The 12,411-nt window shown below is 35.1% G+C and overlaps 1 protein-coding gene across 2 annotated transcripts in view; it reads right to left on the reverse strand.

The window, feature by feature from the left end:
• The window catches only part of RASA1 (RAS p21 protein activator 1), a 115,357-nt gene that overhangs the window by 17,879 nt on the left and 85,067 nt on the right, over window positions 1–12,411 (reverse strand). For both annotated transcript variants that reach the window (XM_058727674.1, XM_058727667.1), the window contains exons 10-13: window positions 12,223–12,343; window positions 10,841–10,997; window positions 3,188–3,275; window positions 922–999 (exon numbers count right to left, since the gene is read on the reverse strand). In XM_058727674.1, the coding sequence (XP_058583657.1) occupies window positions 922–999; window positions 3,188–3,275; window positions 10,841–10,997; window positions 12,223–12,343 (444 nt within the window). The remainder of the gene's footprint in view (window positions 1–921; window positions 1,000–3,187; window positions 3,276–10,840; window positions 10,998–12,222; window positions 12,344–12,411) is intronic.

Here is a 12,411-nt window from a genome sequence, read left to right on the forward strand (position 1 = left end):
ATGCAAAAACTTAGTCTGATTTTTTAGAGCTTACAAAATGTTAAATTATGATTTGAGAACACATAACAATTATGTGTATAATTAAATGTCCTTGGAGAAAGGGTTATTAGACTTTTGATTACAGGAACTATAACTTACAGTCATCTAAATATTAACCATTTATTCACTTGAAATAGAGCAATATATTAAATTCACAAAGATTACTAGAAATTTCCATAAATAAAACAAATACTCTACTAAATGTTCCTCATAACTCCAAAATGTTAAAATTACTTAACTTTTTCCAACTATCTAGGGATACCTATTAAAAAAAAAGATATGGAGGGTATAGAGTTGATTTTACATAACCTAGGAAGAAAGAGAAAGCCCAGCTTAACTCTATAAAATGGTCACGTATGACATGTTAAGGTTCAAATAAGACAGGATACTAGTTATGTAATAGGTTTCAAAAGCAATTACTATAAAGTGAAAAACTGAAAAGTTTACTGGGATTAATGCTTAAAGTCAGATGATTATTTTCAAAAAAATACCTTTAGTGCTACCTTTTTAAAGCAGGCCAAAATAATTTTTTGAGGAAAAAAATAATGAAAGTGCCCAACAGAATGGTTTTTGTTGTTGTTGGTTTGGTACTGTTATTTTAAGTAGAAGAAATAAAATCCTTGGTATGTATTCAAAAGATGGCATTATGGACTAAGTACCCACTTAGGTATATAAAGAATATTCTCTTTCATAAATAACTATTTCTCTTGCTACTGAAGCAAGCAGAAGCATGGTTTTAAAATTCCTGGAAAGACAAACTTCTCTTCAGAATTCAAAAGTGTTTGTAATGTTGCCCAAAACAGTTCAGCTAGAAATAAAAATGAAGAGCAAAGTAACAAAGCAAAATGTGACAACCTCAAATCAAAGAAAATTAAGTTTCACCTGACGCAGGCGTTTATTAGATGTCCCTGGACTACTTTTCCGTAAACTGCAGAATGCCTGCAGACCTTTCATCCAATCCTACAAAAAAATGACAGCATTTCAAAGAAATATACTATACTTTATTCAGTTTCTGATCATTTTTTTTTTCCAAATTCAAGAGTTATTTCCTATTCCAGACAGCCATTTCTACACTCAACAGTATGTTGCACTTTAATACATTTGTGGCCCCATAAAGTTAAAACAATGACCAAAACTATTATAATAATTCTTAAAACTGTATTTCTGTAGAATCCCTAAATTAATGTTAAGTACACCACGAGTGACCATTAATTAGTCCCAAGCTAAAATTATATATGGTCATTAAGCAGTCATGTTTTGTGAAAGGAGGGCTGAGTACCAAACCAATTGACTGTGTTTTGACTGGTCTGATGACGAGTACTCTAATCTTACCTTAGACCAGGATATAGGTAGAAACGTGTAAGGGGATCTGGGTTATTAATAAGCTTTTCAAATGGAACATTAAAAAAAATTTTCAGGCTAATATTCCAATTAAATTGAAACCATTTATTTTTAAATGTTTATCTAGTGGTCTGGAGAAAGGAGAGAATCATCTTAGGTTTATCAAAAATAAGTCTAAATGCTTCACGTTGGCTTACATATTTCCACAAAGTCCTGTACTACTGCTTTATTCAGTTTTCTCTCTAGCTTGTTGGCTATTTCAATCAGTCTGAACTCTGTGAATGTTTACAGAACATCTTTATAGAACAAATTAAGACCAAATCAATTACCATAGCTTCAGAAATAGAAGAGTAACCACAGATCCCACAGGCCACCGAAGTAACAGAAACTGGAAATACCAGTAGTATTTTTGGACATTAAGTGGTATACAGAAATAAAGAAGATGAAAAGTGTACATATAAGTACAAAAAGAAGATGTTCTATTTATACTGAAATGCCATGGAGTATAATAACACATTTTTATTTAGAAAGAGGGATCATAGTGAAATAATTGGAAGGCTGGATAATGAAGTTTAAATTTCTTTGCTAAGTCAATTTCTAGCATTAAAAAAATATATATCTAAGTTACCAAAATGATTTGAACTCTACTTTTTGCATCTAAATATTAGGAATAGTACCCACAAAACAAGCTTTTTTTCTGTGCTATATGTTAATATTTATTTGAAATATTTTGGAAAGATTTGAAACATGACATTCAATTATGAGCCATAAAACATAATGTGGCTCATTCATCAAGTTTATTCTAGAGTCTGAGATAGTTTCATAATTTACAAATCAGGCACACATGCCCGGATCCAGTTTAAAGAGCTTCTGCCTCATATCTAGAGTTGGCAAGTTATCTTCTATTTACAACAAAGTTGTTTTCTTTGACCTCTTAACCACCTTCTGATTCCTTCCATAGACTATAAGCAGAACAAATATCACCATATTTGTACAAAATACCAGTAAACGCCCCTGAAACATTATGGCTCAAAGAAATCGAAGTGTCTTCACAACACGGCTTAAAATTTAATAAAAGTTTTAAGAAGGGCATTGCATATGGATCAATGCCCAGTGCTGAAAGTAGACATTACATGCAGAGTAGGAGAAAATAGAAAATTCCTAAAATACTTTTCTTTTTGATGACTGAACTTCTATCTTTAGGAATGGACTAATGAAGAATAACAGTGCCTGTTAGCAAAACTAACTGGCTTACCTTTCAGTTGTACTGAGAATATCTATAACCTTTCTGCAGAGAGGATTTTATTTATTTATTTTTTTTTTATTTTTGGGACAGAGAGAGACAGAGCATGAACGGGGGAGGGGCAGAGAGAGAGGGAGACACAGAATCGGAAACAGGCTCCAGGCTCCGAGCCATCAGCCCAGAGCCTGACGCGGGGCTCGAACTCACGGACCGGACCGCGAGATCGTGACCTGGATGAAGTCGGACGCTTAACCGACTGCGCCACCCAGGCGCCCCAGCAGAGAGGATTTTAAATGAGCATTTTCAGCTGGACTCAACATCACAGAGTATTTAAAGGTCAATTTAAAATGAGGTTTTCATTCCTAATAGCCCTTCACTGCAGTTTTGTGCATTTCTTTATAAAAAAATTTTACACATCAAAGTTCTCATCCCTTGAAATAAAAAGATGATTTCAGTATTCCTTTTTATGTCTTTATCATAAATGTAATAGTTTTCTATTCTAGTTCAAAAGAAAACATGAGCTAAATAAAAGCTTGCAGTAGTTGAAAAAAACAATGAACTTACCTCTGCTTGTTCTGGAGTTTCTCCTGCAAAGTAAAAAATGTAATGTTCTTCACTAAAGTGCTGAACCACTATCTGAAAACAGTTTGGCCTTTAAAATACAAACAGAAAAGTTATTAGGAAGCTTAATAAAAAGCATTAAAACACACCAACTTAAAAAAAAATCAGAACATATAATTATATAATGTCTATCAATTAACATAATTCTTAATTTTGAGAACTGCTCCAATGTACCAGATCATTCCTGGGGGAAACAAAAAAAAATGCCAGCTGCATTTATTTTAGACAACTTTTTGTCCGCACCGCTGAAATTTTATGAATCCTTCAAAGTTTCAAAAAGTTTTATGCTAGAATTGTCCATCTAAATATTTTTTAAAGCAAAATGTTACTAAATTCACCACTTCAGAATGATATATAATATACATTTAGATGTGCTGGAAAGACTAGACATGTTCTTAGACCAAAAATGTTCTTAATGGTTATCTCTCAATGGATTGTGGGTAATTTTTTAAAATCTATTTTTATGTATTTAAAAAAAATTTTTTTTACAACTGGCCATCTATCCTCATTTGTTAAAATGGAAACATCATCTGCTCACACATATGCTTGTTCTGATGATTAAGTAACCCAATGGCGATACACAGTATATGTTAGTTCTTGTCCTCCAATAGCACACACCATTACTAGAATTCATTTGACAGGGAAGTACATTAGATAGTACTTTGTATCTTTTTTGAAGATGGACTGGCTTTCCAACTAGACTTGAAAATGATCATAAAATGTTTTTTAAGGACCTTCATGTGTTTGAAACTCAATAAATGTTATTTCTAGTTGCCTTCACCAAGATTATATCTTTTAATGTTAGGAGGCCATAGCAAAATACCCCAAGTACAAGCTTACACATTTATTACAGACAAAAACCATCCTTTCATGTTTTGAGAAGGCTATAAAAGAATAGAAAATACCAATTAGAAACTTCAGGATCCGAAAGCATCTTGAATCAGTCTGACCTTCCCGGCTTCATAAATTATAAACAAAAAACAACGTTTGAAATCACTAGAGAACAACGAAAGCAGCTAAGACTTAAGAGGCCAAGATCACAGTGAGATGAGCCTGCCTTTCTCCACAGCTTTTCCTTTCAAGGTGGTGCCAGTTTCTAACTGTGTAGGGCAAGAAGCTGAAACGCTAAGCAGAAAGCCGCATCTGAGAGGCTCAAAAGCCAAACCAGCACATTGAACAGTTTCATATTGCTAGGAGACAAATGACTTTGGGGCCTTTAAAAGAAAAGGCTTTGAGATAAGACGCCTACAAGGGCCATGCCTTGAGAATAAGGGTAATCCAGGAATAGAACGGCCTTCACTAATACATCCATTATACCTCCAATTGATCCCTGAGGGGACTCCTCTGGCAGAAGAACAATCCTTTCTGGAGGCAATAACATTATCCATAGCTTCTACAGTTTTTCATACAGAATTGTCCACCATTTAGTCAAACATAAGTAGACATCCCAGGAATCATGATCAAATGACTGAAAAGCCAAAAAACAAACAAACAAAAAAACCCAAAAAACAAAACAAAAAAAAACCAAAGTGGAAAGACCTACATATAATCCAGATGCTGTTTGATACAACTTTCAAATAGCTGTAATAAAAAGGTATAAGAAAACAGGTAACAAAATAGACAATTTTGCCAGATAACTACATCCATAAAAGAATCAAATGGAAATTCTAAATTCAAAAATGTAATTAATAAAATTAAGACCTCAAGAAATGCATTAAATTACAGAAGAACAGATTAGTGAATTGAAAGTCAAGTAAGAATACCCAGCCTGAGGCACATAAAGGAAAATAATATGAAAAACGTGGAAAACTATGTCATAGACACATGGGACGTAAAGATGTAACATGGATCACACAGAGCAGATGCACAAGAATGTGGCGGAAGAACTGTTTAAAGAGATTATAACCAAGAATTTTCTGAAACTGGCAAAAGACATCAGTGTCAAACTGAAGAAGCTCTGCTAACATTAGGGTAAAGTGTTTGTTTGTTCTTAATTACCAGAGGCACATTACATTGTTTAGCTACTAAAAATCTAAAGAAAAAGCTCAAAGCAACCAGAAAAAGATAAAATATAGTACACCTCAAAGAGAAAAAAAAAAAAAAAGATCGATTATTTCTAAGAGACAATCAGAATAAGAAACAGAAGAAAATGCTGGAAGGCAGAAAAATATCTTTAAAATACTGAAAAAAATGTCAACTTAAAATTTAATATCCAGTAAAAGCATTGTTCCTAAATGAAGATAAACAGTAAATACTGCCACAAAGAAAGATTAAGCCTATGAAAAGATAAAAAGTATAAAACATTCCCACATAAATATTCACTACAATGACTCAGTCACTGAAATGTTTTTCAACTTGTCCTGCTGGAATGATTATATTTAAAGTAAAACCATTTAAAAGTGAGAAGTTTAATATAAAGAAATAGAATGCTTAGAGACCTCTTAATATTGAAAATGATCTGGAAAAACCACATAGCTGTGCAGCTAAAGCAGTTTAGGAAAACATGCACGGTTCACCTCTACTACAGGGGCTGTCGTTAACTTTCACATTCCATTCCACGCACAAGCCACAGGTCAGTGTACAGGCTTCTAGCCATACCCAGAGCAAGAAACGTTCAGTGTCAGCCATGTATTTTAAAGAAAAAAATTGCTGCATTCATCCACAATTTCCCCTTTTGTACTATCAGATTTGCATTCCAGGATACAAAATCTGGTATCAACCTCTTTTTCACTAGTCCTACTATCTGGTAGAAGTGTCTGTTCATTTCCTTGATATTGCTGATGCTGTTTTTCTTGGCATCCATTCTTTCTTGGTGCTACCCAACTATTTCACAGTAAGGCCCCCCAAAATAAAGTTGATGATGGTAAGCTGGCATACTTTGAAAAAACTGAGGGGCGCCTGGGTGGCTCAGTCGGTTAAGCGTCCGACATCGGCTCAGATCATGATCTCACAGTTCCTGAGTTCAAGCCCCGTGTAGGGTTCTGTGCTGACGGCTCGGAGCCTGGAGCCTGCTTCAGATTCTGTGTCTCCCTCTCTCTCTCTGCCCCTCCCCTGCTCATGCTCTATCTCTGTCTCTCAAAAATAAACAAACATTAAAAAAAAAATTAAAAAAAAACTCAGTTCTTTAAAATAAAAGATGTACCTAAGTTCCCATGAACATAACTTTTTCATACCACGTTTATACTTGGTCTCATTAAATACAACATCTTCAAATTCTTAAAAGCCACCTTTGCCAAGAAACTTTGTACAAGAAGCAAGCTGTGATCTTGCAGCAAATGGAAGATGTGTATTTACTGCTCTTCTACTACCTGAAACTCCTTTCTTAATATTAACCGTAACAGGAATAATTCAGTCTCTTTAAATTGCATTAAAAGATACAGTCTTGGGGCGCCTGGGTGGCTCAGTCGGCTGAGCGGCCGACTTCGGCTCAGGTCACAGTCTCGCGGTTCGTGAGTTCCAGCCCCGCGTCGGCTCTGTGCTGACAGCTCAGAGCATGGAGCCTGTTTCGGATTCTGTGTCTCCCTCTCTCTGACCCTCCCCTGTTCACGCTCTGTCTCTGTCTCAAAAATAAATAAACATTAAAAAAAAAGATACAGTCTTTCCTTAACTCTAGCAGTCATTCCTTTAATTGGCAAGTGTAATGTTAACCTTTCTTTTTGATACTATAAACTGGTTTTCAGTCCACTTGCGCCTGTTCATAGAAAGTACGTCAAAATAATGGTACAGCTTTTCCCCAAATTTACAAAGATGTAGCTTTGTCTTAATAATTCTTTAAGGTTATTACTGAAATTATACATATCAATAGGGAGTCATTTTTAACCTCATTTTTCCAAAGTTGAATTTCTGCTTTGAATCCATAACCTATCAGAACATATTAATATACTTTTGTGTTCTACTTCTAATTTTGAGGAAGTTTATTCATTCTTCAACTAATCTGTAAAGTGGGAATCATTCACCAAGAAGATTTTTCTTATAGATCATAACACGTCAGTAAAACTCTTCTTCTGGATGACTTACAGACTCTGGTCTCAAACAGCAGAGTGGTATTCTGATCCTCTTTCCTCCCATAAAGCTGAAAACATGTGCAGCTGAAGCAGCTTGGATTTTATATGACTCCATTTTATAATATTTAGCGTGGAATTCAGGTCCAAAGACAGACTTTTACTATAAGAGCCTCTCTGTATTGCTTATTTTCCAGAATGAGTTTTTGATGTAAAAATCTTTAAATGTTCCTATCATGAAGCTTCATCACTGATCATAAACTTAAATACTATTTCTGCAAGATCTTCTTGCAGAAGATATAATTTACTGTTTTATATACTTTATCCTCAGCAATTTCTTTGGTAATCCTTTGAGTAGCCAACAATGTACTTCCAAGTATTCTCTAATGTTTGCAGATTCATCAGTGTGTAGCGAAAATGTCACCTCTGGATCTGTATACAGCCTCTATCATTTGATACACCCACCAATGCATTTACTGATAATACTATCTGAACACAATCAAATACTATTTGAAAATGGTATCTCTTCTAGTTCTTTTGCTTTTTGGCTTCAAACATAAAATTGCCAATTTCCATGCACACTGATTCAACAAGCAAATACTCCAACTCTGTGTGAAGCATTCTGGCTTTAGCTTTAGCTATTAATTGCAAGAGTTCCCAGAAAACTTCCCAAATAAAATGTTACCATAGGAACAGATCTATGGAGGGGAGGGGATTGGGAGGGGAAATGGGGGGGGGGGAAGCTTTTATTTAGTAGTAAATGCAAAATATTTAGGCTGAGGATGAGAAGCTGTATTGGCTTTAGTTATCCCAATACATTTTTTAAAGTTTATTTATTTTGAGAGAGAGAGAGAGAGACAGCATGCACACAAGTGGAGGAGGGGCAGAGAGAGAGAGAGAGAGAGAGAGAGAGAGAGAGAGAGAGAATCCCAAGTAGGCTCCGTGCTGTCAGCACAAAGCCTGATGTGGGGCTGGAACTCATGAACTGTGAGATCATGACCTGAGCTGAAAATGAGTGGGACACTTAACCAAATGAGCCACCCAGGCGCCTCTGACCCCAATACATTTCTTAAGAGGCCTAATAAATAGGCTGCATTTTTTAAAATTAAGGCTACTGTTTTTATCTTGTGAATTTAATGACTTTCCAGCTGTAATCACCAAAATGCCCTTTATGGTGGGAAAATAACTGTCTATACATTAAAGCCAATCATAAAGAACAATGAAAAAAAATCTCGTTATTTTTTTTAAAACTCCCTTATATATTTTACAGTAAATGCAAGGTTAACTTCTGTGTTAACAGAAAAAAAGTGTAAATGTAAAATACAAAATGAAACTAAGTCTTACCACTGACACAAAAAGTAACTTCAATGATGATCAACAACAACAACAAAACGAATAAAATAAGGGGCGCCTGGGTGGCTCAGGTCATGATCTCGTGGTCCGTGAGTTCGAGCCCCACGTCGGGCTCTGTGCTAACAGTTCAGATTCTGGAGCCTGCTTCAGATTCTGTCTCCTCCTCTCTCTCTCTCTCTGCCTCTCCCCACCTCATGCTCTGTCTGTCTCAAAAATGAATAAATGTTAAAAAAATTAAGAAAAAAACGAATAAAATAACATTCAGAGTAAATGGGTGATTTAAGAAAAAACTCAGAGGAAAGTATCCAAGTGTGTGCCACTGCAGAGAGCTTTTCGGTCCACAAGTGTTATGTGCCAGTTCTTTTGCCAAAATAAAATAGTAAGTTAAAACAGTTTATAAAAGAAGTCATAATTTCAAGTTGTATAGATTTTGAGATACAAAACATTTAATATTTTTATTACGGTAACATTTTACAACCACCAATATCTCAACCAATTTGCAGCACGCTAGTTGGGAAGCTCTGATCTAACTGTCTAAATGAATTTATACCCATCTTCTAAGATTCGACTTAAGAGCCAGCTATTTCATATTACTTATTTCAATAAGCTTGTCCTCAAAATCTCTTCCCTCTGGGAACTATTCACAGCACTATTAGGGAACAGTGACTGGTAGTGAATAGTGTGACTGTCTCCCCAACATGTGTTTCCCTCTCCCACAGAGAATACATAGCAGCCTCACTATTTGGATGTGATCATCTTCAGCAACAGGACTTGGGCACTCTGTTTATGAAGGTAATCCCACTCCAGACTGATTGAGAGGTGGCTCAATAGAGCATTCTCAGGATTTTCAATCATTACTGGAGGGAATGCTTACTTTTCCTTTGTCTGGGTACCATATGCCACTATGCTACCATGTTTTGTGACAAAGAATGCAGCACACACAAAGGCAAGCAGAGGGGAAAGCTCAACAGAAAAAGAGCCAGAAGTCTGATCTAACCACACCTGAAGGCCAAGATTCCATACTGTTGGGCGCGGGTGGGGGGGGGGAATCTTAGGAAATCCTATCTTACCCAAAAGATTATTGTTTGTTTTTTTGCAATAGCTGTTTTTATGAAATATTAGGAATTAAAAAAAAAAAGTGGGAGGAGTTATCAAAGTCCAAAGGATTCATGAAAATACTTCATATTATACTTCCCTGTTAGTGACTGATTCACAACAGAAACACTTGGGCTAAGGCTCCAAAAAGCCCTGTTGTAAAGATAAACTATCTGTTCGAGTCAGCATTTCTCAAACCTTGACCATTTTAAAAAAATGACTAAATTTTTAATTATTAATTTGTCTATAATTAAAATTACACAATAACACTATTCCTAAACCCAGTTTGGAAAGAAGAAATGACAAAGCCATATGCTCTACATGAACTTTTCTCAACTTAAATAGGATAAAACTAGACTTGCTTACTAGAAATGCCATCCTCCAGCAGAAAAAAGTTGTAAAAACCATTTGTTTTAACGGCTTTGTGTTTTATTAGTAACAGTAAGTAATGAAAATGATACATGTATCTAAAAAGGCTCCAGAATGGATTATTAGTAATACTGTTGGGGAAAGGTAAAGAAAGGCCAGGGTTCCTAATCAAAAAACTAGACGTAATCAAGAGCTGGATTTGCCTTATGTCCAGGATACACCTTTAGCTTATACATTTATATTTATTTTTTGAAAAGCTCTGAAATTAATGTAAAAAAAAAATGTTTCAACTCCAAATCTGAAGTACTCTCCTGTTTCCTAGGAAGCAATTATTTTTATATTAAAATTGTTCCTTAATATCACATTTTTTAGGAACAGGCCTATCAAGCTAATAGTACAACTGAGTGTATTTAGGACTATCAGATGCAGTGAGTTCAGAGGGAATGTGATACAATAGGGAAGAGGACAAGACTCAAAGTCAGTCACTCAAAAGACTGGTGATGGGGCAGGGAGGAAACATGCCTTATGCAGGTTATGTTTTACTAAAGGAAGTGTCATTCCAAAGATTTCTATGTAATACAAGAGTAGAATTTCATGCACAGGTTAGTCTAAAATAAATAAGGAAGACAGAAATTACCCTACAAAGTATATCTGACATTTTAAGATGATTTTAGGACTCACAGAATCAGTTGGCTAGGTTTTGAAAAATGATCTGAACACATCCACCTGTTTTATTATTAAAACAATTCTAAAAAGAAATAGGAAACCAATTTCTTACCTGCCAAAGAGACTATCATGAACAACATAGACAGAACATACACTGAGATCTATTAATCCTTTTGGTTTTGTAGCTCGTTTTTCACTTTCAAAATAAATAAGTTGGGCATCACTGCCCTCTAAGATAAAATATAAATTTTTCCACCGTTTTCCTTTGCCTGTTAAAAAAAAAAATGCTTCCCGTTAGCCAAATAATAAACTATTAAGTGATATATATATTAAGTCATAAAAATCATTATTGCTAAATATAAAAATCATGTTTCCATTTTTATTCCAAAGCTTCAATAACACACCAATCCTTATAAAATGAAAAAATGCCTCAATTTATCTGTAGAAAAATGCCTTGTAAATGACAAAATTACCTGAACTACATCTCTGGAGATTTCATTAAGATAAAATCTTTAAAACTCTTGCTTAGGTCTAATTTTTTTCTAGTCGTAAGAAAAAAAAAACTCTTCTACCACACCCCCTAACAGCCAACCCTGTGACATTTCTTTATGTCAAATTGAGGCAAATCTATAAAACAGAAACATCAAAACAGTCAATGTGTTTGGGGCACTTAGGTGGCTCGGTCGGTTAAGCATCTGACTCTTGATTTCTGCTCATATCACGATCTCATGGGTCATGAGTTTGAGCCCCATGACAGGCTCTGCTTGGGATTCTCTCTGCCCTCCCCAGCTCATGTGCCTATGCTCTGTCTCTCTCTCAAAATAACTAAATAAACTTAAAATTTAAAAAAAGGGAAACAATGAGTGTGACAAGTATCAAAAAAGTTTCTCTTAAAAAAGAAAAATAAGGGGCGCCTGGGTGGCGCAGTCGGTTAAGCATCCGACTTCAGCCAGGTCACGATCTCGCGCTCCGTGAGTTCGAGCCCCGCGTCAGGCTCTGGGCTGATGGCTCGGAGCCTGGAGCCTGCTTCCGATTCTGTGTCTCCCTCTCTCTCTGCCCCTCCCCCGTTCATGCTCTGTCTCTCTCTGTCCCAAAAATAAATTAAAAATGTTGAAAAAAAAAAAATTTAAAAAAAAAAAAAAAAAAAAAAAGAAAAATAATAATGAAGTATGGGGTGGAGAGGGGGCAAAGAATCCAACACCTTGCACTGGAACTGACTTTAAGATTTAAAAGATATACTTGGAAATATGGAAGCCTGTTTCATGAAACTCTGCTGGGGCATGTTGACGTAATACACCTAAACTCTACATTTTGAAGGATCCTTACATAAAAGCTTTAAACAATGGTCAATTACTAAATAATAATTCATGTCAAAACAACTTATTAAATACAAATCTCAATGGGAATTTTTATGCCCAATATTTACAATGTTTCTACTAAATATTAATGGTAAAATACTGAAATTTAATCTTTAGTCTTAAAGGTAACACTTACCCTTTTTCAGAAGATAACCTTTTTTAACAATATTTTTATAAAAGGCATCCTTTGTTTTTCGACGAATCGTATTATAGATTTCCTTGCCATCTACTGTATCACTGAGTACTTGTTCTTGATCCTGAAGTTTTAAAAATATTAAAAATTACTTCATGAATTCTTGATGGAAATTAAGCAAAACCTACTTGA

Source organism: Neofelis nebulosa, chromosome 1 (assembly GCF_028018385.1).
Source record: "Neofelis nebulosa isolate mNeoNeb1 chromosome 1, mNeoNeb1.pri, whole genome shotgun sequence".
Taxonomy (NCBI): domain Eukaryota; kingdom Metazoa; phylum Chordata; class Mammalia; order Carnivora; family Felidae; genus Neofelis; species Neofelis nebulosa.